Source organism: Rhinolophus sinicus, chromosome 15 (assembly GCF_057876585.1).
Source record: "Rhinolophus sinicus isolate RSI-liver-muscle chromosome 15, RSI-T2T, whole genome shotgun sequence".
NCBI classification, from domain to species: domain Eukaryota; kingdom Metazoa; phylum Chordata; class Mammalia; order Chiroptera; family Rhinolophidae; genus Rhinolophus; species Rhinolophus sinicus.
The window spans coordinates 50,486,272-50,512,228 of NC_142515.1; the positions used below are offsets into that span (position 1 = coordinate 50,486,272).

The 25,957-nt window shown below is 36.2% G+C and overlaps 1 protein-coding gene across 4 annotated transcripts in view; it reads right to left on the minus strand.

Moving 5' to 3' along the window:
• Positions 1 to 23,210, minus strand: part of P4HA1 (prolyl 4-hydroxylase subunit alpha 1) — a 76,723-nt gene extending 53,513 nt beyond the window's left edge. For 2 of the 4 annotated variants that reach the window (XM_019745966.3, XM_019745965.3), the window contains exons 1-4: positions 23,074 to 23,210; positions 5,118 to 5,225; positions 3,151 to 3,247; positions 294 to 445 (exon numbers count right to left, since the gene is read on the minus strand). In XM_019745966.3, the coding sequence (XP_019601525.1) occupies positions 294 to 445; positions 3,151 to 3,247; positions 5,118 to 5,208 (340 nt within the window). In that variant the 5' untranslated portion in view covers positions 5,209 to 5,225; positions 23,074 to 23,210. Of the gene's footprint in view, positions 1 to 293; positions 446 to 3,150; positions 3,248 to 5,117; positions 5,226 to 20,728; positions 20,843 to 22,454; positions 22,577 to 23,073 lie in introns of those variants that run through there. The other 2 variants (XM_019745961.3, XM_019745963.3) reach the window with 2 other exon arrangements.
• Positions 23,211 to 25,957: the final 2,747 nt, after the last annotated feature.

Here is a 25,957-nt window from a genome sequence, read left to right on the forward strand (position 1 = left end):
AAATTACTTTTGTATATGTCAAAGCAAACTGCACAGGTGTTAATCACCAATAGAAATCACTTCCATTTTTTTGACAGTAAGTTTTATTCCTTTGTTTTCAGTTTTTATTTATCTTTTTTTTAATCAAGGAATTCGGGATCTAGAATAAATTAACTATGATCAAACCAAACACACCCCAGCAATAATTCACTTGACATTCAGGGAACTGAATTTATAACTACTTTTAGCATTTCTACAGGTGGTAGCAATATTGCGTTACTTTCTTGGCTCCATAGTCTTACCATCTCACTTACCATCTGACATATCCTTAAGGACCAGATTCTCCAACTCACTCCACTCAGTGTTCAGACGTTTCATTAACTTGAAGGCATTTACAGGGTGCCCAACAAATCCTTCTGGATCTTTGGTTGCTGTGCTGGTTAGCCGATCTAACTTTTCTGCCCATCTATACATGTAAGACATATTAATGGAGTACGCATACACTTAATAAGGAAAAACACAATTTAGTGAAACATTTTTTAAAAGACTAGATTAGAGGTTTTTGAGTTAAAACTATATCTAAAAATTCTGTTTAAAAGTAAAATTATAAAGGTTTTCTAAAAAGCAAATTCTCTTATGCATAAAATAAAGCTTGGTTGAATCAAGACTTTGTTTTAGTTTTGTTTCTCCAAAATGGTTACAGCAAATGGAACCCATCTTAGTAAAAGTTGTAATTGGAGCTCTCTAGGAAGAGTCTAAAATTTTATTTCCCCATAGGTCCTTGAAGCCAAATAACTGATTATTGCAAAGTACAAATTAGCCCAATTAAAATTCAGTTACATATTCATTTAAATCAAACTTACACCAAAATTTTACATTTAGTACCTAGAAACTATATTGTAAAACAAAAAATCTGGTATGGAGTCAGGTGGGTACTAGATTTAATGGGGGGATCACTTCATAAGTTAAATAAATTTCTAACCGCTATGCTGTGTAACTGAAACTAATATAATACTGAATATCAACTATATTTGAAAAATAAAAGGATCTGAGGACAGACTCAAAAATAAAGAAATTTATGCCCCCCAATGCAAGACAACTGGACAAATTAAATAATGAGAGCTCAAATGTTGTACAAGATTTAATTTTCAATTTTATAATTTCTTTTTGAAATATCTCGACTTGAGAAAAGACTTGACAGAGCTCCTGGTTTTAACTGGACAAATACATATATATTCCACACCAGGATGAAAAGAAGTTGATTTGTTAGGAGGCCTAAAAATTCTGCAGCATCTATATTTGGTGAAAAGAATCATAAATAGACACCATTTAAAAAAAACAAAAACTGAATTCCCAGCTACTCATTAAACAAAAGATATGAAATCTCAGGTCAGGATTAACTATGAATCTGAATCAATTAAAAATAAAGTAACATTTGGGGCCGGCCCGGTGGCTCAGGCGGTTAGAGCTCTTTGCTCCTAACTCCGAAGGCTGCTGGTTCGATTCCCACATGGGCCAGTGGGCTCTTAACCACAAGGTTGCCAGTTCAATTCCTCGACTCCCGCAATGGATGGTGGGCAACGCCCCCTGCAACTAGCAATGGCAACTGGACCTGGAGCTGAGCTGCGCCCTCCACAACTAAGATTGAAAGGACAACAACTTGACTTGGAAAAAAGTCCTGGAAGTACACACTGTTCCCCAATAAAGTCCTGTTCCCCTTCCCCAATAGAAAAAAATAAAATAAAAAAAATAAAGTAACATTTGAGGAAAAACTATATCAATTAAATAATATTAACCATACTTATCATTGTAATCTCTAGAATGGAGCAATAGGAGTGAAGGATAAACAGAATTCGAAAATTGTTCCAGAATGTGGCTTGATTAGAGAGGTTAAAGGACAGAAGATACTAGCAACCGTTTAAAAAACTTGTCAGTTAATAACCAATACCCATTTATATTCTAATCTCAATCCATGTGAATTCTTGGCCCAGACCTAAATCTTGCTTCCTGTTCTCCTATTTTAGCCATTTCAGCCGGCTTTTGAAGACTGACAAATGGCTCTTTTTTTTTTTTATTTTATTAAATTTATTGGGACGACATTGCTTAATAAAATTATATAGATTTCAAGTGTACAATTCTATAATACATCATCTGTATAGTGCATTGTGTGTTCACCACCCACAAAGGTACTGAACTTACAGACCTTAGTCTTAGAGAGGATTTTATGAATTTAACCTCAACGGCAAGGGAAGTAAAATCAAAAATAAATGTGGGCTGGCCTGGTGGCTCAGGCGGTTGGAGCTCCATGCTCCTAACTCCGAAGGCTGCTGGTTCGATTCCCACATGTGCCAGTGGGCTTTCAACCACAAGGTTGCCAGTTTGATTCGACTCCCACAAGGGAAGGTGGGCAGCGCCCCCTGCAACTAAGATTGAACACAACACCTTGAGCTGAGTTGCCTCCCGGATGGCTCAGTTGGTTGGAGCACGTCCTCTCAACCACAAGGTTGCCGGTTCGACACCCGCAAGGGATGGTGGGCTGGGCCCCCTGCAACTAGCAATGGCAACTTGACCTGGAGCTGAGCTGCGCCCTCTACAACTAAGATTGAAAGGACAACAACTTGACTTGGAAAAAAGTCCTGGAAGTACACACTGTTCCCCAATAAATTCCTGTTCCCCTTCCCCAATAAAATCTTTAATAAATAAATAAATAAATAAATAAACTGATTACATCAAACTAAAAAGCTTCTGCACAGCAAAAGAAACCATCTACAAAACAAAAAGGCAACCGACCGAATGGGAGAAAGATATTTGCAAACAACACCTCTGATAAGGGATTAATATCCAAAATATATGAAGAACTCATACAACTCAAGGGCAAAAAAACCCAAACAAACCAATTAAAAAATGGGCAGAGGACCTGAACAGACACTTTTCCCAAGAAGACATACAGATGACCAACAGATATATGAAAAGATGCTCAACCTCACTAGCTATAAGGGAAATGCAAATCAATAAGGGAAATGCAAATCAAAACCACAATGAGCTACCACCTCACACCTGTTAAAATGGCTATTATCAACAGATAGCTTTCACTTCCACTCAATGTTTTAGCTGTAGAAAGAAAACATCCAGGTGCAGTCAGAGTCATAATAAGTAAAACACTTTGCTTACTTTTTTATTTGTTCTAATTTGTCTTCTTCTGCCTTAATATAGTCTTTCAGGGAAGTCACCAGATCTTTCTCTGTATTGATCAAATCAGTCATCTGACCTAAAAGGAAAACATGTTATCAAATACCCATATTCATCACCACAAATATTTTAGAATAATTTAAGAATAATCAATGAGTGGATTTAACTGGCATGAATCTGATATGTTGGAGACAGCATTTCTTTTTCCTTTTCTTTTCACCAGATAAATAAAAATAAAGCCCCAAATTTTTCTAATCATGTGTTCCAATTCTAATTTTCAGCTACTTAATTTTACAAGCTTGGACCATATCAGCTAATTGGATTCTTTTTATTATTTATTATATTTTTATTAAATTTATTGGGGTAACATTGGTTAGTAAAATTATATAGGTTTCAAGTGTACATTTCTATAATACTTCATCTATATATTGCACTGTGTGTTCACCACCCAGAGTCAGTTCTCTTATCACTATATGTTTGACCCCCCGTTTACCCTCATCTAACACCCCTTTTCCCCCCTTATCCTCTGGTAACCACTAAACTGTTGTCTGTGTCTATGAGGTTTTGTCTTGTTCATTAGTTGCTTTCAGTTTTATATCACACATATGTGTGAAATCATACAGTTTTTTACTTTTTCTGTCTGACTTATTTCGCTTGGCAAATTGTTTTTTCATTTAAAATTAAGACACTACTTTCCAAGGATCAGTATTTCTTCTTCCTTAGTTCCCCTCTCACTGTTTTGTTTCTGAGGATAATTGGAATTAAATTTTTATTCAATAAATGAAAACCATAGTAACAAAAAGTATTCTTCACACAATTGAAGTTCAAATAATCTGTATTTAGTTATTTATAATGGGATGAGAGGACTCATTGTATATCCCAAAATTAGGTCTCATAAATATAACATTTGTGTTTTAGTTGGCTCTACAATTACATAAAAGTAAAGCTGGTCAACAGGATGAAGGAAAACATCTCATTTAAGACAAATGAAACCATGTATATAAGAAAATATAAGAGGATACACATCGAACCGTGACGAGTATTTCTGGAAGAAAGAGGACATGTGGAGGTCTTACATTCTATGTATTTCTGTTTTTTCCCCACTGTGGGGACAGAGCCCCAGAAAGTAGTTTACAGGCTCTCGGCCTCACGTGGAAGGGTGCTGGCTCGGGTGGTGGATGGCCGTCGGCTGTGGCTGATTGGCCGTCGGCTGTGGCCGGTTAGCCGATTGGCCACTGGTATAACTGCTGCGGCTACGGAGGAGCCGAGGACTGCCGAGGACAGCAGAAGAGAGTGGAGGAACAGAGTCGAGGAGAGTGGAGGAGAGTCGTCGGTTGGTTGGCGGAAAGGCTGACTCAGGTGGGCCCAGCCTCCGGTGAGACCATAGTGGTATGACTCCCCTACCTATGGCTCTGTGGGTGTTCCTTTTTGGCCTCACCATATCCTGTGTTCTTGTGTGGGGAGCGGGAGCAGAGACCCCGCAGGCCGCCCCACCTGAAAAATGGCGCAGCGAGCAGGGTCTCCCACACGACACCCACTTTAATCAATACTTTTAAAAATTTTTAAAGAAATTATGATGTAGAAAAAAATAACATGTTCACAGTAGATTCTTAAATGGAAAAAGCAGGATATGAAATAACATGCAGTATATTGTTTGTGTATCTGTGCATTAAAAAAGACTAAGTATAAGCATTAAATTATTTGCTGGGTGGACCCATTTACAAAAAATTTTCTTTGGTATGCTTTTCTAAATTTTCCTAAGTTTCTAACCTGTAAACGTATTGCTTTCGTAACCGAAAAAAAGTAACTTAAAGAAAAATAAAATTGAATTTTAAAGAGGGCATCTATTAGGGAATATGGCGGATTCGTTTTTTACAGAGTTAAAACACTGAAAAATGGAAATTTTTAAATGCAAAAACAATACAAACCAAAAAAGAGTTAAGACTTACCAATTGAAGTAAAAAAGCCTGGATGGGCCAAAGACTGGGGAAGTAGAATCCCTACAATTAAAACACACCGGATCATCTTGGAAGACTTCATTTTACAGCTTTACACACCTACAAGAGAAATATGGCCATTACAAAACAAAAAAAAATTGAAGGTAGGAAAAGTTCCTAACCTATTTTTTTCTTACAAACAAAATGTAAGTCACCCCAAGGTGCCCATGGGACTATTGTTAATTCTTGTAAATTGATTTAGTATTAATAAAAGCTACTATCTTATTTTTCACATAATTAAAGTACTCTAGCTTGATATTTCATGTTTAAAAAAATGTTTATCAACTGATAATTTATGCTTAAAAATTCAACATGAGTTTATTTTCTCCTTAATTATTACTACAATTAGAGTAACCGAATAGCCTGAAAAATTACTTTTCTGTGATCTAGATTTAAACCATCGGTTTCCCATAAAAATATACAAGTTTATTAAAGTAATTTAAATATTACCAAAATACATTCTAAATGTTAGAATATGTTTTAAGAGAAAAAAGGTTTCAGAGCTTTCTGATTAATCCTTTAAATTCCAACTTGCTCCATCTTTTCCCTATATTGCTTTAAATTTTAAAATAAGTTCAATTAAAGTTGTAGATTTGGGGGTGATGTAAATGTTCTAAAATTGACTGTGGTGATTGATAGTTAAAGAACACTGTGAAACTACTAAAAACTATTGAATCATGAACATTAAATGGGTGAATTGTATGGTATATGAATTATATCTCAATAAAGCTGTTCTTTTTAAAAAAGTTGTATAGAATCCAAAAAGAATAAACAGCCCTGTCAATTTAAGCTTGTAACTTTACTTAATGGACCTAGTGTGGAGTTGCTTTCTCTTATCTACTGTGTTCTATGTAAAAAAAAAAAATCCTTAGCTTAGTACATAGCTGTGGTATTTTTTTTTTTTTTTAAACCTGGCAGCAAAGCCCTTCTGCTTTTATTTTTGTCCCCGGGAGCATTGTCTTTTCGGGAATGGATTCTTCATGGCAGATGCAGATACCAAACAGCAGAAAGATTTACCCGGCTTTGCCACATGAGCATTCTTCCCTTGCTCCTTTCTCCATCACACACATGCACTTTAAGTCCTTCTTATTCCCTTACAGGAGAAAAAGTTACCGTGAAAGTACCATTTGCCCCAGTAACATGCCCCCTCTGGTTACTCTGACTTGTCACCCTACTTATTCCTCATTGTGCAGGCACGTCTGACTCTTCCCCAGTGACTTCACCTAAATGAGCAGGTCCAAGTCCACATTGAAAAGCTCCCTATTCTGCAAAAAAATAAAATAAAAAATAGCCCCACTTTCCTAACTTGAATCTCAGTAAAAATAGCTCGCCATAGAAACGAACATTCTGGAAGTACTCATAAGTCTCCTCCCTCAAGCTTGCTGTAAGCTTCCAGATACTTCCAGAACCACACAGTAGTAAAACACACTGCTCTCTTGGCTGCTTTACAGTAACTCTTTGGGAAGGCTTCTAGAATGTAGCAGATGCAGACACTTCCTCTCCTGGGCTCCTGCCAAAGCACAAGGCTTTTTCAAAATCCTGGACTCTCTGAATAGTCTAGAATCTTCTCACTGTTTAAATGGGTTTCTGCCATAATTTTCTTCATGACTAAATTTTATTTCCAGAAAATAAAAATGCTTCTGCTGTACTAACAGGAAGCTAATCAGAAATGTTGTCTAAATGTTTAGCTCTGATGAGAAAGTTTAGATTTGTCAGATAAGAGGTTATCACTTTTTTCATTGCTAAATATGTTGTTACTAAAGTTTCTTTGTCATCTTTCATCATCCTTAAACCTCACAATGAAGCAAGAACCATTAGCCTAAAGAAATTACTTGAAAATTGCATTTTAAGAATGAAAGAGCTGAATATATGGTGATGGAAGGAGAACTGACTCTGGGTGATGAACACACAATGGGATTTATAGATGATGTAATACAGAATTGTACACCTGAAATCTATGTAATTTTACTAACAATTGTCACCCCAATAAATTTAATTTTTAAAAAAAGAAAAGAAAAAAAAAAAAAAAAAGAATGAAAGAGCTTATATAAAAAAGCATTAATCACCTGAAGAATAAATATACCTTTATCTTACATCATGCTGCAAAATAAATTCTAGGTGGATTAAAGAGTTATAATCAACAAAAAAATAACAGCAAAAGAAAAGTTATTGGATCTCTCAAATAGAAAATTATAAGCTTAAAAATGATGAAGCAACCTATTGAAAGCCAGATGGAATTTAAATACACAAAATAATATAGGTTTATATATATTTTTGAAAACTATAAACTATGAACCAGGAAGCTAAAGAAAATAAAGCTCATTTAAGGAACTCATACAAATCAATAAGAAAACCACTAAGACGTTAATAGATAAGTGGATGAAGACCAGAAGAACACAGAAAGTCACAAAAAAGGGACTATAAATGGATAACTAAACAAAAAGAGCTCATTTATTAGTAATCAAGGACACAAAAAAACTGAAATAAGATAGCTTACTCTGTGCCCATCAAATGAACAATAAAACAAATTAACAATTTTGATGATGCTCTATGTCAAGAAACTTAAAATGAACATATCCTTTAACTTGTGAATTTAAATGAAAAAAACAAGATTTGAAAATTAACATCAACTCTCATTCTTTCTTGGTGGGAATGCAAAATGGTACATGTACGCTACTTTGGAAAACAGTTGGGCGGTATCTTAAAAAATTAGACATACTTTTACCATACAATCCAGCAATCACGCTCCTTCGTATTTACCCATAGGAGCTGAAAACTTACGTCCACACAAAAACCTATATGCAGAAGTTTATAGCAGCTTTATTCATAATGGCCAAAACTTGGAGGCAGCCAAGATGTCTTTCAGGAGGTGAATAAACTGGGGTACACCTAGAAATTATTCAATGCTAAAAAGAAATGAGCTGTCAAGCCATGAAAAGACATGGAGGAACCTTAAATCCATATTATTTGGTGAAAGAAGCCAATCTAAACAAGCTGTATACTGTATGATTCCAAGAATATGACATTCTGGAAAGGGCAAAACTATGAAGACAGTAAAAAAAATCAGTGTGCTGGGTTGAATAGATGGAGCAGAGAGGATTTTTAGGGCCGTGAAAATACTCTGTATGATATCATAACGATAAATACATGTCATTATACATTTGTCCAAACCCATAGACCTAGAGTGAACCGGTAATGTAAACTATGGACTTTGGACAATTATGGTGTTAATGCAGATTCATCAATTGTAACAAATGTCCCACTCTGGTGGGAATGTAGGTAACGGGGGAGGCTGTGCACATGTGGGGGGCAGGGCGGGGTGCATGGGAAATCTCTGTACTATCCTCAATTTTTCTGTGAACCTAAAACTACCCAAAGAAAAATAGTCTTTAAAAAAATTACTGAATAAGATTAAGTTTCCACTACTCTGACAGAAAGCTATAAATATTGACTAAAACAAATTTTAAATATTAACATAATATGATTACAACTATGCAAGAAAATATGCAGAGGAAATTCACCAAAATGAAGTTGTCTCTGGACAGCACAACACTAGGTGATTTTTTTCTATTTCTCTGTATTTTCCAGTTTCCCAAGGTATATTGACTTTTATAGTGACAAAAAATTAACTCCACAAAATAATAAACCTAAAACATCAACTCCCATATTATGGCACCCTAAGCCTTTAATGAAGTGGTTATCTACTCTCTAACACAAAAAAGTAGCTAAAAATACTATACACGTTTGAACATGTTCCATTTTCTACCTCTATAAGCCTCCAGCTTTCTCTCTCTGCTTCAAAGGCAGTTATGCTTATATGAAAGCAACGCCAGAACAGCACACTTTTCTATTTTCCTTCCTCCCAGAGACACATGACCCAGGCTAAGCCAGTCACTGACCTTCATTCCCATGAACATAACACTTGAGGGGTGGGACTTGGGCAATCATAAAAAGCAGCTCTTACTACAGTTGCTAAGCTCAGAGAATATGAATTTGGAACTGCTTGTGACCATCTTTTCCACTTGTCAAGGATACATCGGAACCCAATCTATAAACAGGAAAAAGTCATGCCGAGACAAGCAGTTCCAAGCTCTTCAGTCCTGATTCTTCCAATTACTGCTTTGAATCTGTGAGCTACCCCAATCATCTTCCAACACAGCTAAGCAAGCCTGTAAATTCCCTTTTTCTTAAGCTAGTTCAGGTTGGATTTCTGTCACTTACAACAGAAAGTTCAGATCCACACAGCATTACTCCAAACGATCATGCCAACCTAAGCTGGTTAATAAAGATGGCCCTGTGTACAGCGGTTCGCAAACTGTAGCTATATCGGAATCACCTAAAGGTCTGATGTACCTAGATAATTTACCCAAGTTCTCAGGTGATGATGCAATGGTCTGGGGAATTAAACTGTGAGAACCACTGGATACAAACATCCCTTAAACTCATAGGTGCTCTCTGCCTTTACAATAGATTTAACTTTAACTTATTTTTTGAAAAATGTCATTGAATTTCTAATTACTCTCAGGAATGGTTCCTCTAATGTTTTAATACTACCTCATCCACATGCTTTCAGAAACCTTAAGTGATATGTGTGACATGACATAAGAGGCAAGTATTATCTTTATCAATCACAGGTTTTTAAAACATAATGGTTTCCTTACTAATGAAGTCTCACTTCCACTTATTTCCACCTTCATTTGGTTAGCAGCTTGCAAAGCAACTCATATTTATAAGCATCTAGAGTCAAGCATCCCAAAGATATTAGGATTTTATCAAAAATAGTAAGATACAAATGTGTTCTATTCTAAATCCTCAAGCAAGCTTGAAATAGAATTTAAATGGGTTTAAGAGAATGCAATCTCCTTTAAAAGAAAGGTAAATCTCAGACAGCTCCCTGCGAAGACTTGAGAGAGAGAGAGGAGAAAGAAGAGGAAAGAAAAGAAAGCCAAAGCAGAGCAAAAGATACAAAGATAAATTTATATTAGAATAAAATTCAGTGATGACCAATATGGATAAATTACTGATAATATTTGCTTCTTGGTTAGATAGTAGGCTCATGAGTGTTTATTATCTAATTTTTATAACATACATGTATATTACATATAATGTTTGATATACATGAATATATTTTAAAAACTGTAAGAAAACAAAAACAGTATGGAAGAAATCTTCCTGGGAAACATATTCTCAGGTAGGCCTGGATAAAAATAAATTGCAAAGTGTATTATTTATCCAAAATTTTCCTACAGTCCTTCTTCCAGGAAAGTCCAGTCTCATACACTTACAGGTCAATAAAACCTGGGAACAGATTTTAAAACAGTTCTACTACATTGTAAATATTTACAACTTTGAGTTATCAGAATTCATTGAATTTTATGTACAAGTTTTTCAATGAATTACTAGAACAGGGCATCTAGCAAAAATAATCTATTAGCCTTTCAGTCTAACATTTTTCTTCCAAGAAAAAAAATTGCAACATCTTCAAAAGTTTGTCTTTCCCGGGGCAGCAGGTTAGAGCGCTGTTTAGAGCGTAGCGCTCTTAACAAGGTTGCCGGTTCAATCCCCGCATGGGCCACTGTGAGCTGCACCCTCCACAACTAGATTGAAACAACTACTTGACTTGGAGCTGATGGGTCCTGGAAAAAACACATTAAAGTAAATTAAAAAGTTAACCAAAAAAAAAAAAAGCTGTGGCTCTCTTCTGAAAGTATAAAATAGATTAAGTTGATTAAATTGTTTTTTAAAAAAAGTTTGTCTTTCCCAAACAAAACATTCAAAAATTAATAAGGGAGACTAAAGAATGCTTGATATTCTAATCTAAACTTTCTCTGACACTAAAAATTTTCCACAGGACTCCTTCTAACAGTCTCTCCAGGCCTTCCACAACTGTTCCAAAATTTCTTTTAGAGGGCTCCAGCTTTAAGTTTATTTTTCCTCATACAAATCCTATATTCAACTGTTGGCCTTCCTGACATCTGTGTTAGACTAATCTTTCTGACAATTTTTATGGTCATTACAGAAGACCAACACTAATTCAGGCCAATACAATGTGGTATATATCAAGACTTGGCATGTCTCCTGCCTATCAGCAGATGGATTTTCCAAGACCACTAAGAGTGATTGCTAATAGAACTAGTTACATTTCTGCTCTTCCTTATAATCCCTCAGCAAATTGCCATTTGTTTTAACTTAATTCCATGAATTCCAGTCATACTTCTGCTCCCAGAGAGAGTGAGCCACCTCTCTAGTACTTACAATCTGCTGGCCAAGGGCTTTAATGGTATGACCAACTTTTCGATCAAAAACTCAGGAATCATGCTAGCCTCTCTGCCACAGCTTTCTGTACTCAAGCAGTGAACCCAGCCATTGGCATCATTCCAACTGAACAGCATTTCAAGATTTGGTTGGAAAGAAGCTCTAACTCAAGACATTGCCCTTAACGGACAGCGCTACACAGCTGTCTTGTGGAGGTTCTTCCAAAGTTCAAATTCAAAATCTTCCCTGTCAGAAAACAAGCTGAAAATAAGATCATTTAGAAAACACACACCTCTGTCTTTACCCACATGGCATTTCTACCACCCCCTCTCTCTTTCTTCTGAAAACTTCCCCCTCCTACCTTTTTCACTGTCACTGTCTACCTTCAATTCATCCCCACAGTTTCAACAGTCACGTTATATAGCATATTTCTCCCTAGCCAAATGGCGATTCAGTTCTTTACTGGAAATTTTGAAAATGAAAACTGAAAAGAAATGGCAGGTACTCTCTGACTGCCTGAACTATTATAAATAAAGATCAGGAGAAGTTAGGGACCAAGTTTTGACATATTGGTCAAAAAAGTAAATGAAGCCTATCTGGAATGACTAAAAAATTGAAGCAGATAGGCAGAGAGGAACACAGACCAGAGATTTAAGAAAACACTTTGATGTTCCAGTTATTCTTGAAGTCTAATCACACTTCTGACCTCAGCTGTTAACTCCCGATCCCCACAATACTTAAATAAATCCCACTATGTGCCAGTATGAGTTAGGTTTCTGTTCAACCCAGAGTCCTACTTCATATAGTTTCTCTCATCAACTCTGTAGTTAATATTTATGTAGGCAAAATAAAAATTGTAAAGAATTCTCATGTATTTATTCCTCTCCCCTATCACCAAAAAACAATTTTTCAATGGAATTGCAATTTTTTCTGCTTAATTCTTAGAGCCAATAACTGCTTCTTCTATATCACAGATATAGAGTTTAAGAATAAATGTGATTTTAATCCATTTTTTTAAAGATTTAAATTGGAGTTTGGATTCACAGTTGAAGTCAAACTCAATGTCTGAAGTTTCTGTTTCAACTAAGAAAGTGAAGTTCCCCTAAACCAGAACAGTTGACAAATAAATGTAGGCTGATGGGGAAGGTTTGAGAAAGAAATTAATCGTATTTATTATTAAAATGGTGCCATTCTTCACTGATTTTTAAACTGCATAATGTACCTCTCAACTATTTCAAACACTTTAATTACAAATGCATACATTTCCCAATGTAAGAAAAAAGGTCAAAATTATTGTTCCCAGGATATAGAACACAAAAGTTTACCATAAGTGATATTAAGAGCCCCCGAATTAGAAAGACTCATACAGAATGTCCACCTTTATTTGATGGTTCCTCTAAGGGGAAGCATAATAAGTAAAATGGTATCAAAATAGGAGGCCAAATCTGACCACTAGAGCAAGTAATAAAAAAACAGCAGTGCTTTAGATGAAAGTCCCTAGGAAGATACTGGGCACATATAAGACACTTAAGAAATGTTACTTGTAGATGTGGGGCAAGGACTCAGGAATAGCTGGATTTGTTGCCAAGGGTGTCTCAAGGGACACTGGAACCGAAAAGACTGGAAGAATGGTGAGAAGCCCAGGCAATCTCAAACCTAGGCTAAGACAGTGAGAAGAAACAAACAGCCCAGTCTGTTAGCAGACAGATGCAGACGCTTTACAGTTTAGGAATTTGAGTGGGAGAAGAGAGTGGACAGAGGCAGTGGAAGGGAAGAAGGAAAAGAAGTAAACATTAAATTATACATACTTTCCCTGGTGCTTATAAATGCTGGTATTTCCAAATATTAACATAGTCTATATTTTTCTAAGATGGAATTTGTAGTATCTTCTCCTGGTTGTATAAACTGGTTATATTAATGAAACTCTGATTTCATAACATGGTTAGAGTATTTTTAAAAAAGCAGTAATATAAAAAGCAGCAATCCTTTAGAGATTTAAACTCTTAAAACTAGGTTTGTCTTCTAATTTGGAGAGTGCTAAATATACATGTGGGGGAGTTTTAAAGCCTAATTTCTAACTTTAAAGAACATATTTAGATATACATACATAAAAACTTTAAAACTTTATACAGTAGTTAAAAGAACTCAAAAAATATTAACAATGTCTGAGAAGGGGTTCACAGTCAATCCTCTTCACTCAACTTCTGCATTTTCTTTAATAAATGTACTTTAAAAGAATATTTCTATAAGCAAACAAAGGAGCCAAAAAACAAAGTCCAAGTACACTAAAGTGAAGATACAAATTTAAATCATGGACAGAGTTAGCAAAATCAAATGATCAACTCCACAGCTCTACTAGCTGGCATAATATAATACCACCATCAATCCCTTTTGCTCCAAAACAAATTTCATCTGTTTTTTATTTACATAAAAGTTCTGATAAGACAACTTTAGTGTCTTCACCACCCTAAGGATATGAGTGAAAAGTAAAACTTTTTACAATATACATATACATTTTAGATTTTTTAAGCTTAAGTAAGGAATATGAAGTGAAGGTAAACTGTTCTAAAAGCAATTTTCAATAAAACCTCACTAAAGACTGTATTTTAAAATCAAATTATACTACTTAAAAAATAATTATTTGGAAAAAAACGGCATTCCCTTTACGAAAGGATCACTTTATACAAACAATAACCAATCACAGGAAGCAATAAAAAATTATCACATTTGCAATAACAACAAATACATTAATTACCTGGGAAGAAACTTAAGAAAATTTTAAATTGAGCCTAAAATGTTTAACTCAAAGTGGATCAATGACTATTTTGAAGTTTAAAACTATATACTTCTTAGCGGAAAAAATTGGTGTAAATTTTCATAACCTTCAGTAGGCAATTAGACATAATATCTGGTCAAGTTTCTTAGATATGACACCTAAAGCACAAGCAGACAAAGGAAAAATGGATAAATTGGACTTTATCAAAATTTAAAACTTTTGTCCTTCAAGGAAGTGAAAAGACAGCCCACAGGATGGGGAAAAAAACTGCAAATCATATTTCTAATAAAAGTTTAGGACCTGGAATATATACAGAACTCTTAGAACTCAACAATAAAAATAATAGAAATAATCCATTTTTTAAATGGGAAAAGGATTTGAAGAGACATTTCTCCAAAGAAGATATACAAATATCCAGTAAGCACATGAAAAAACATTCAAAATCATTAGTCATTATGGAAATGCAAATCAATACAATGAGATACCATTTCACAGCCCCTTTAGCTATAGTAAAATAATAATGGTAATAATAATAATAGTGTTGGTCAGGGTGGAGAAACTGGAATACTTACACATTGTTGGTAGGAATGTGAAATGGTATAGCTACTTTGGAAAACAGTTTTTCAGTTCCTCAGAAAAGTTAAACATAGAGTTACCATATGACCCAACAATATACTCCTAGGTCTATATCCAAATATCTAACTATTACATTGTTTTGTACATCTGAAACTTAAACAACAACAAAAAAATGAAAACCCATGTCCACACAAATATTTGTACATGAATGTTCATAGCAGCATTATTCACAATAGCCAAGAAGGTGGAAACAACCCAAATGTCCATGGATGAATGGATAAACAAAATATGGTATATCCATACAACACAATATTATTCAGCCATAAAAAACATGAAGTACTGACACATGCTACAACATAAATGAACGCTGAAAACATTGTGCTAAGTGAAAAAAATCCACAAAAACAGAAAAGTAGATTAGTGGCTGCCTAGGACTGGGAAGGAAGACAGGAGTGATTGCTAAGGGATCTGAACTGATAAAAATGTTCTAAAATTGATTGTTGTGATGGTTGCACAACTCTGTGCATATATTAAAAGCCACTGAATTTGTACACTTTAACAGGTCAATTGTATGATATGTGACTTACATCTCAATAAAGCTGTTTCAAAAAAGAAATCAACATAAATTTTCATTTCACTGTGTAAATACCTAGGAGTAATGGAATGCTGGGTTGTATGATAAGTATATGTTCACCTTTATAAATAACTGCCAAATGTTTTTTCTCAAGTCACTACAGCACTTGCATTGCCATAAACAATGGAAGAAAGCTTCCAATTGTTCCACACTTCATTAGCATTTTGTATTGTCAATTTTCCTTTTTTTCCTTCATCTTTCATAATCTATTAATTTTATCACTAAGTATATAGTGATATCTCGTGGTTTTAATTTGCAATTCCACAATTACCAATGATGTTTAATATCTTTGGGTGTGTTTATTTGTCCATATACCTTCTTTGGTAAAGTTTCTACTTAAATCTTTTGCAAATTTTTAACTAGGTTGTTTGTCTACTTATAACTGAATTTTGTGAGTTCTTTATATATTCTGGATACAAGTCCTTTGTCAGATATGTGATAGAGTATTTACTCCCAGTCTGTGGCTTCTCTTTTCATTCTCATTGTTTCCAAAAACAGAAGTTCTTAATTTTGATGAAGTGAATTTATCAACTTGTTCGTTTATAGATCATGCTTTTGGTGTCCTATCTAAGAAAGTTTTGCCTGACCCAACCAAGGTCAAAGAAATTTTGTCATATTTTCTTCCAGATATTTCATAGCTTCAGGTCTTACCTCAAGGTCTACGAACCATTTTGAACTAGTTTTGGCATAAAGTGTGAGGTATTTTTTGCATTGAGCCTGTAATAAACAAAAAGATTCTATTTTGATGTTTGGGTGCTAACTTCTCCGAAGCGCTGCTTCCCTCCCTCTTTGCCCCACATCTGATTAAAGCAGTAAGAAAGCCCAGCCATTCACTCCCTTGGTGATGGTGGGAAGTTAAAACCATGTAAATCTCACATATGGGAACTATCACACAGGTCCCTCCTTGTAGCCACAATGAAAACTAAAACCAACCACCCTGCTTCACTCTTGCTTCATTCTGGACTAAACCTAAGCCCTTGTCCTTGAGGAATCCTTTTGCAGTTCAGTGTGAGTAAACTTCATTTCATATTTCATATCCACTGGTGCCCAATAAATTCCTAGGCAGGAGCTCTCCAGTGTCCAACAAGGGATACTAGGTGCCCAAATAAAACAGAGATGTTTTGGATATGAATATCCAACTATTCCAGACTATCCTTTCTCTACTGAATTGCCTTTATACCTTTGTCAAAAACAAATTGTTCATCCTCTACTTTGGTCCATTGATCTGTACGTCTATCTTTTCTCCACTACCACACCGTCTTGTGCATTGCAGCTATATAGCAAGTGAAAAATCAGGCAGTGTGAGTTTTCCAACTTTGTTCTTCTTTTTCAAAATTGTTTTGCCTTTTCTAGTTCCTTTTTTTATATCAATTTCAGATTCAGCACGCCTTTTCTAGTTCCTTCTTTTATATCAATTTTAGATTCAACTGGGATTTGGACTGGAATTGTATTGAATCTATAGATGAGCTGGGGAAGAATGGATATTTTAACAATATTAAGTCTTCCAATCCAGGAATATGATACATCTCTCCATTTTTGGAGGTCTTCTTTGGTTGCATTCATCGGTGTTTTATAATGTTCAGTATATAAATCTTGGACATATATTGTAAAGTTAATACTTAAGTATTTCAAGGGTTTTGGTGCTATTGAGATGATACTTTAAATTTTTAATTTCCAATTATTCATTGCTAGTATAAAGAAATACGATCATTGTATATTGATTCCTTCAACCTAGCTAAATTCACCTATTAGATCTAGAGCTTTTTTGAACAATCTTTTGAATTTTATACACAGACATACTGTCCACGAATAGATAGTTCCTGCTCTTTGAAAAAAATGAAGACAAGCCACAGACTAGGAAAAAAATATTTCCCTATCACATATGATGTAGCTATTCTTCTAGATATTTATGCAAGAGAAAAGAAAGTATATATCCCTCCAAAGACTTATACATGAGTGCTCATAGCAACTTTACTAACAGCTAAAAGCTGGAAACAACCCAAATGTCCATCATCTGGTAAATGGACAAAAAATAATTGTGGTATATCTATACAGTGTAATACTACTCAGCAATAAAAAGGAACACATAACAACATGGGTGAATTTCAAAATAATTATGCTGAGTATAAGAAGCCAGAATCCCTCCACCCCACAAAAAGAGAATACTGTATGATTTCATTTGTAGAAAACTCTAGAAAATACAAACTAATCTTAAGTGTAAAAAAAAAAAAAAATCAATGATGAGAAAAAATGCAGGAGGGAGGGATTACAGAATCATGAGGAAATTCTTGCGGATCACATGACGGGCATGTTCCCTATCTTGCGTGTGTTGACAATTTTGTGGGTATATACTTTTGTCAAAACATCAATTGTACACCGTAAATATGTGCAATTAATTGTCATTATACCTCAATAAAGTTATTAAAATATATCAATTACTTTATTAATAATCATAAGTATGTCGTACATTGGTTTTTTATTTACTTATAAAACATATCACTTGGTAGCTATGATCACTGTTCACTGTTTTCAAATAACATCACTATTTAAAATTTGTTATTCAAACATTGTAAATTGAGATCTATTCTCAAAAATATCTTTAGGTTAAAAGATTGGTAAATTTGAGCATATAAATTTGAGAATGTCTTTATGTAACTTATGAATATGATATACCTGGGTATAAAAAAGGGAGATTATTGGAACAAGGAGGCAAAACTAAAGGCCCTATGTACACAGTAATTCATGCGCTGAGGTACTAAATTCAACAACTAGGTTTTAGAAACACTGAAATAAACACTTACTGAGCATTTTTTGAAGGAATTAGATATGCAAATCCAGTTAACAATTAGAACGGAAGACAAGTCTTGAGCCTACTTAAAATCAGTTAACCAATATTTAGTAAGTGCTCTCAAATAAAATAATTAAACATAAAATAATGTAACTATGTTATTTCAAAAATGAAATTATGATTCTTCCAGCACAATGTCCAGTACATAATAACAGATGCTTAATAAATACTCAATGATCACAAGGAGAACACCTTCAGTTATTTAGGCCTTTGTTAATTTCTCTCCTCAAGGGTTGGTAGTTTTACTGTAAAAGGTAATGCAATTTTGTTTGGTCAAATTTATCCCTAAGGACTGCAAAATTTTTGATGCTGTAGTACTGTTTTGTAAACTTCAATTTGCAATTTTCCATTGCTAGTATGTAAAATATAATTTATTTCTGTCTTTGATCTTGTATCCTGCAACCTTGCTAAACTCACTTATTCTAGCAGCTTACTTTTGTAGATTATATGAATTTTTATATAGATGATTATGTCCCAAAGACACTTTATAAAATAAACCTCTTGCTTTAAAAAACAGAAAAAGAACACCTTTACCCTAGTCTCCCTCTTCTCTTTCTAATCTTTAATTCCTTCTTTTTTCCTAATGCCAGATCCAAAGTCATCAAGCTGAAGAGAACATATGCAAAATAAAGGTACATATACTAGAATAGGGGAAAATGAATTCATGGTTGCAGAGGATGTGAATCTAGATACAGGTTTTCATTGAGCACTTATTTACTCAGATTTAATATCAAGTAAAATGTTAGTAACGTGCTTGTGTACCATGTAACTTTCATGTCCGATTTCTCCTCTGAAACATTTCTTATCAGTCTTTTGATTCTCCCATAGTCTACTGGGCACATTATAAATGCTTCTAAAATTTAATTGAGTGGAATGAGTAAGTTAATTACTACCAACCAGGAACCCTATTTCATTTCGACTCTAGATGTTGAAAACATGTCTACTACATTGTTAATATGCTATTAAATTGATTTTTTCCTTCCATTACTTCAGAGTCAGTCTGACCAATCATCAAGGACGAAATATAAATCAGAAAACAGACAACCTGGGTCCAAGTCCTAATTCTGCCACCTGCTGTATTCTCTGGCAAATTACTTGCCTTCTCTGAGCCCCAACCTATTAACTCTACATTTGTAAGATAGGAATGATACAAAACTACCTCACAAAGTTATTTTAAGGATCGAATTATATAATATATAAAGCAACACTTTTTAAATTATAAAGGAGTTATCAAGTATATTAAAATATCTTTTTAGAGCCCAGTCCAATCCCCCTAGAAAATTCTTTTAGGGGGAAGAAAAAATTACTGATATAAGATTTTATTGCCATGTATTTCTTCTCCTAAAACAAAATGCAGATAGAAAACTGGTCCAAGTTTACTGTAGCTGTACAGGTGGACAAAATAAACCACTAAATTACAGCCTTCTCTTTGCACTACTTATAATGAAGAAGCAGCTCAAATGTCCAACAAGAGAGAAAGACTGAGTACATCAATTTCATATGTTATATTACTATTTAAATTACAAATATGTAAACCACCAAAACATGGACACATTTATGAGACACTAAGCAGGAAGAGAAAGAAGTGTAAAATAGTACTCTTTCACTGATGACAACTACGTTAGAAGCATGAATCTCTCTCTATGTACTTGTATTTCTTGCCAGTGCCCAACCAAATACACTAATAGCCATACTGATGGTTCACAGCAGTATCAGGAAAAGGAGTGTTTCTCATTATATTAAGTTCAAAAACCGCTAGAGTAACCTTAATAAAGTCTTTGAGTGAGTTTCACTGGTTTTTATTAAGGCACAATATTTGGCCAGTGGAAAACTAATGAGAGGATAGCTTCAAATTATACAAATAAATTTCACTGAGTAGAAACTGAAATAAAGCTTTAACTAGTTTTACAAATATACATACACACATCATTTGGCTTGTCTCATAGATTCATACACACATATACACACACCCCATTATGACTTAATTATAAGATTCAAGATTTCACTATAAGAAGAGCAATAAAGCTCAATACCGAGGGCCTGTGCAATTTATTTTTGTTTATCTTCAAGCATTTTCCACTTTCAGTGTAGAACCAAAGACATGTTATACTATAGGTGACGGCCAAGGTGAGGGGGAGAAGGCCAATATGACATATGACTGTGTAGACAATTCAGCAATACAACAGTTCTCCTTCCAACCTATTAACTTTTGTTAAAATCCTTTTAGCAAAGTTTATTAGGATCATCTGTACACTCAAGTTCAGTCAGACTTACAAGCCCAACTCAATTTTCAGAAATATTCAAGAAATACCGCCTCAAGATAGATAGATACCTAGCTATCCTTAAAGATTAACTTCGTATCTCTTTTTTTTTTTTTAGTTCTTATAATAAAGTTTATAGATGTGCTTAGAGGGACGGGGAGAGTATCTGTAAATGGTACACAGAATTCCTTGCAGATGTGTGTATGTACTTACATTTTCTGACCCAGGTTGTACACCTATCAGATTCTCAATGGATTTCATGACCTCAAAAGAGGTTGAGAACTGCTTCTTTTTTTTCAGAGTAGACTCTTCAAATCTAACAGCAGTAATTATATCCCAGTTAATTATTAATTGCTAAGTAAAACAAGGCTTTCCACACACAGAAAGGAAGGCTCACAAGCTTCATGGCTGCATCCCTGGAATAACTTTTGCTGCAACCTGGAATAAAAGCAGGAGTTTGAACTTAACTGCCCTATGAAAGATACTGCTTGTCAGCATACAACCCACTCTACAGGATTAGAAAAGGTTAACCCTCCTTAGAAAAGATTAACATCTCCTTACTAAAAAACCTAAACTCACCTGCAACAACCGAGACTACCTAGTGATAGAAGCTTTCTTTTTTCAATAGCCTTTTGCACTGTCTAAATTTTTCTGCAATAATTAAAAGTTGTAAACAATTTTTTCACCTATTTTACTACCTTAGTTACCAACACACAAAATGGCCAACGTAATTATCTGCTTACCAAAGCCCTGGCTTTCAGTACTTCAAAATAAAACTCATTTTAAGATGTCAAAGGAAACAGTATTATCCATATACTAAAAGACAAAGTAGTCTTTTTCCTAGTTAGTCTGTGTTAAATCTATAAGAAGCATTTGCCATCAGCAATCTAAAATAAGCAGGACTTAAGGCATGATGTTCCAAAATAAAATATGACATAATTTTTAAAGGTAAGTGATAAAACCTATGCGTCCCACAGCAAAAGGCAAAATTTGAAGCTAATATTTAAGATTCTGAAATTAAACTCACAGGCTAAAAGCAAAGTTAAAAGAAAAAAAAGTCACGGAATGTCTATTTAAATTTCAAATCAAAGCCAAACGTATTTATGGTTGTTCACTTTCAGATCCTTGGGTATTTTCTGCTTAAGGTATCCATTTTCTCCATAGAAACTAGATCAGAAAAATCCCTTTGAAATGCTTTATAAATTAAATTCCAGTGTTCCTGCTATGCGGACTGAATATTTCCTTTGATTATTTTAGGAAAAGACTAGCCTCATTCATAAGCTACGTCTAAACCTAAAAGGGGAAATACGTTTCTGCCCAGAACCTTTCAAAAAAAAAAAAATTGAGCAAAAAAGTTGATGAAAGAACAGTGCTGCCACGTCTTTTCCCCTCCCCCACTCACGTAGTGGCTACTTCATCCCTTTAGAGTGCATTCCAAGGGAAAGTCCAAGAGCCACGGCTCTCGAGAAACCAGAAAGTTAAATTGAAATTGACAAGCCTCTTTGGCCTTTCAGATCAATTCCTAAAAGGAGATCTAGCTTCTTTTCCATCCCTTCCTTAAAGCAAACAGTGCAAAACTTTCAAGAGTCTTCTCCACTCTCTCTGGAACGCATATGTTTAGTGAATTGTATTTAATACACTCAATTATCTAGAAAAATCGTCTCATATTTATGGCACCATTCTTCTTTCCCCTTAAAACCCAGCTCTGGGGACCATTCATGTACTCCAACTCAAAATTCTCACACAACCATGGAATTCGTTTTACTGATGGAGACTTTAAAAGCAGCAAACTCTGCTGAGAGAAAGAGAGGAGAGGGAGAAGCTCATGTGCCTTTAAAAAAATTTTCGTGGAAGAAGGAAGGAAGAAGACTAACTTGCCCGGTGACTGACTGGGTGATCTGACAGCCGACTTCCTCAACCAAACCGCCCCGAAACTCACCGCCCGGAGCCACTTCTAGCTGCTCAAGAAGCAACGCTGCGCGCAACAGTTGAGTTAAGCCTGAACTTCTCTGGGTAGGTCCACTTCCCAGACCCGACGACTTTTCGACTGGGTAAAAATGCCTGGAAAGTTTCAATTGAGCTTTAAAATCCCTCTCCGTTGCCACATTCTAACCATCTGCTGCCGTGGAGGACAAAAACCCTCACTCCGAACTCGTTTTCCCATCAGCTTTGCAGGGAGGACCAGGTATGAGTGGAGTTCGGAAAAATCAACAGGGTGATTCCACCCTGGGAAGGAATATTCAAGAAAGTGCTGGTCCCGGGGCGGGGACAGAGGCTGCCGCAGCCCAAACGGCCGGGGGCGCCCACCAGGGAGGAGGTGAGAAGGGTAGTACGAGAAGGACAGAGGGGCCTCTGGGGCAGCCAGGGGTCACGCGGCGCAGGGCGAGGGGCTGAGTGTCCAAAGAAAATACTGAGGCTCCGGGGGTAAATTGGAGCACCCCTGACTCCAAGCCATCCCACCAGAGAGGGCAGGTACCGGACCACCAGAGCCATCTGGGAAGGACCACGGCTGCCCGAGGGCCTCAGCCGCAGTCCCCAAGGTCGGGGGAGCGTCTCACCTGGGAAGTGGAACGGGAGCGCGCTCTTCAGTCTTCGGTTGCCAGCACACCGGCGGGTTACCTACTCCCTTCCCTCAGCCCGCTGGCGGCGCAACTGGGCAGCAGAGGGAGCCAGTTAGCCCTTTTATAACCTCTAGGCCGCTACGGCAACGCTGGGTAGGAGGCGACTGCAGTCCTCGCTACGTGAGCTTGATCACACCAGCGCCCCGCCGACTGCGCAGGCGCCGGCTCCGGTTTCCCTCCGGCCCCCACCCCGGCCCCGGCCCACACCCGTGGCTCATACCCGTACTCCCCACGAGCTGGTGGAGCCCGAGGCTGAGAAATGGGACTGGCAGGCGGGCCTGGGTTGTAACGCGCCTGCGCAAGGTTCTTGCCACGCCATGGTCACCGTGGTTACCTTGGGTTTGCCCAGCTCCTTTTCATCAGGTTTTTTTTTAGCGTCTTAATTTCAGCATCAGTCTCAGTCATGAGCACTGAAGCCACCGGCAATGAATGTCTTAAATATGAGAAGAGAAGCGTGGTAGCGTAAAAAAATAAAGCAGAAAGGAAGCCTCTGGTGGAAAATAATACAGTGCGTCCTGTCTTAGCTGTTTTGACCCTGAGGCTTTTTGCTTTACTGACTTTCCCCTCTACTGTCTGCTAATCTTGTTTCATCTCCCACGTTTATACTTTATCAGCATAATGGACTCTGCTCCAGAGACAGATTTTCTAGGTTCCTGTAATGCAGGGTCTCTGCTCTGGGCGGGTGGACAGAGAATATGGTGAGGCCAAAAAGAAACACCAAAGGAGCCATGGGTAGGGGGTTCATATTCTCGCTGGCAGCTGGGTTGGAGATAACAGGAAGGAGGATCCACATGATCCGTGATCCTCCATCTGCTTCTCTGCCAACCCACCAACCTCCTTGCCGGCGTAGCAATGGCAGTTATATTAGTGGCTAATGGCTAACCCGTTACAGCTGATGGCCAACTAGTTAACAGCACATGGCCATCTGATAACTGAGTCAGCACCTTTCCACATGAGGCCTAGAGCCTGGAAACTGCTCTGTGGGACTCTGTCCCTACAGTTCCATTCCTGGCCCAGTCCTATATGACATTGGGCATTAACCTCTATATCAGTTTCCTCATCTGTAACTGGTAATAAGGCTAGGTACCTCAGGGTTACTGTGAGAATTAAATGAGATAATAAAGCACTTAGCACCGGTCTAGCACACAGGAAGGCCTTGGCAAATAATTAGATTGTGTTGTTGTAGCATATAAAACACCCAATGTTTTTGATCTCAGTCTAACATCTGCCCTAGTCATTATATTCCTAAAAGAAGAAAGCCTTGTTATCAGAGAACGTACAATGAAAGAGATAACTCTTCCTTGTCAGTGAAAGGGAAGAATAACTTCTCTAAGACTTCTTACTCATTAAAAATTGTTTCTAAAGTTTTCCACGTAAGCTAAAAAGCATAATAATAATTAACATTTGACTCTAGGAGGCGGGGTTAATTATATAAGTACAGAAATAGAGCATATTTTGGGAGCCTTAGGCACCCAGAAAGCAGATATAGTAGTCCCTCCTTATCTGGGATTTTGTTTTCTGTGATTTCAGTGGTTTCATTTACCTGCAGTCAGCCAGTGATCTGATAAGATTAAATGGAAATTTCCAGAAATAATTCAATAAGCATAAGTTTTAAACTGCATGCCTCTGGGTAGCGTGATGAAACCTCACTCCATCATGCTCCATCCCGCCCAAGGCATGAATCATCCCTTCATCCTGCATATCCTTTCCCCGCCCATTAGTCACTTAGCTGTCCTCTGGGTTATCAGAGCCACTGTCACAGTATCACAGTGCTCGTGTTCAAGTAACCACCCTTTTTACTTAATGGCCCCAAAGCTCAGGACTAGTGATGCTGGAAATCCAGATATGCCAAAGAGAAGCCATAAAGTGCTTCCTTTAAATGAAAAGGTAAAAGCTCTTGACTCAATAAGGAAAGAAAAAAAAGTCATATTTTGAGGTTGCTAAGACCTATGGTAAGAGTGATTCTTCTATCCATGAAATTGTGAAAAAGGAAGAATAAATTTGTTAGTTTTGCTGTTGCACCTCAAACCACAAAACTTAGGGCCACAGTGTAGGACCAGTGCTTAGTAAAGATGAAAAAGGCATTAAATTTGTGGGTGGAAGACATGAACAGAAAACGTTCTGTTCCAATTGATGGTAACATGTTGTACCAGAAAGCACTGAGCTTATACAAAGACATTAGCAAGGGATCTTCTGAAATGAGTGACCACGTTAACATAACTTTTATTATAGTATATTGTTACAATTGTTCTATTTTATTATTGTTGTTGTTAATCTCTTACTGTGCCTGATTTATAAATTGAACTTTATCATAAGTATATATGTATTGGAAAAAACATAATATATATATATATATAGGGTTTGACACAATCCGTGGTTTCAGGCATCCTGTGGGATTTTGGAACATATTCTGTGTGGATAAGGGGGGAGTACTGTATAGTGATGTCTAAATCAGCAGTTCTCAAAGTGTGGCTGAGAAAATTATTTCATACTAAGACTTTATGTGCCTTTTTCACTCTCTTGAAAGTACAGTGGAGTTTTCCAGAGACTACATGTCCTGTGCAACAGGTTGAATGCAGAAGCAGATACAAGAATCTTCTATTAGGCCAGATGTTAAAGAGATTTGCAGAAATGTAAAATAATGCCACTCTTCTCACTAAATTATTTTTGCTTTGGAAAATAGTTGTTTTTCATTTAAAAATGTTATTTATGTTAACATGTAACAGATTTATTATCGTTTTTAAATGAATTAATAAAAAATATTTTGCGTGTTTGATTTGACTCCTAATACAGTAAATGTTGATAGACATAAACCACATAA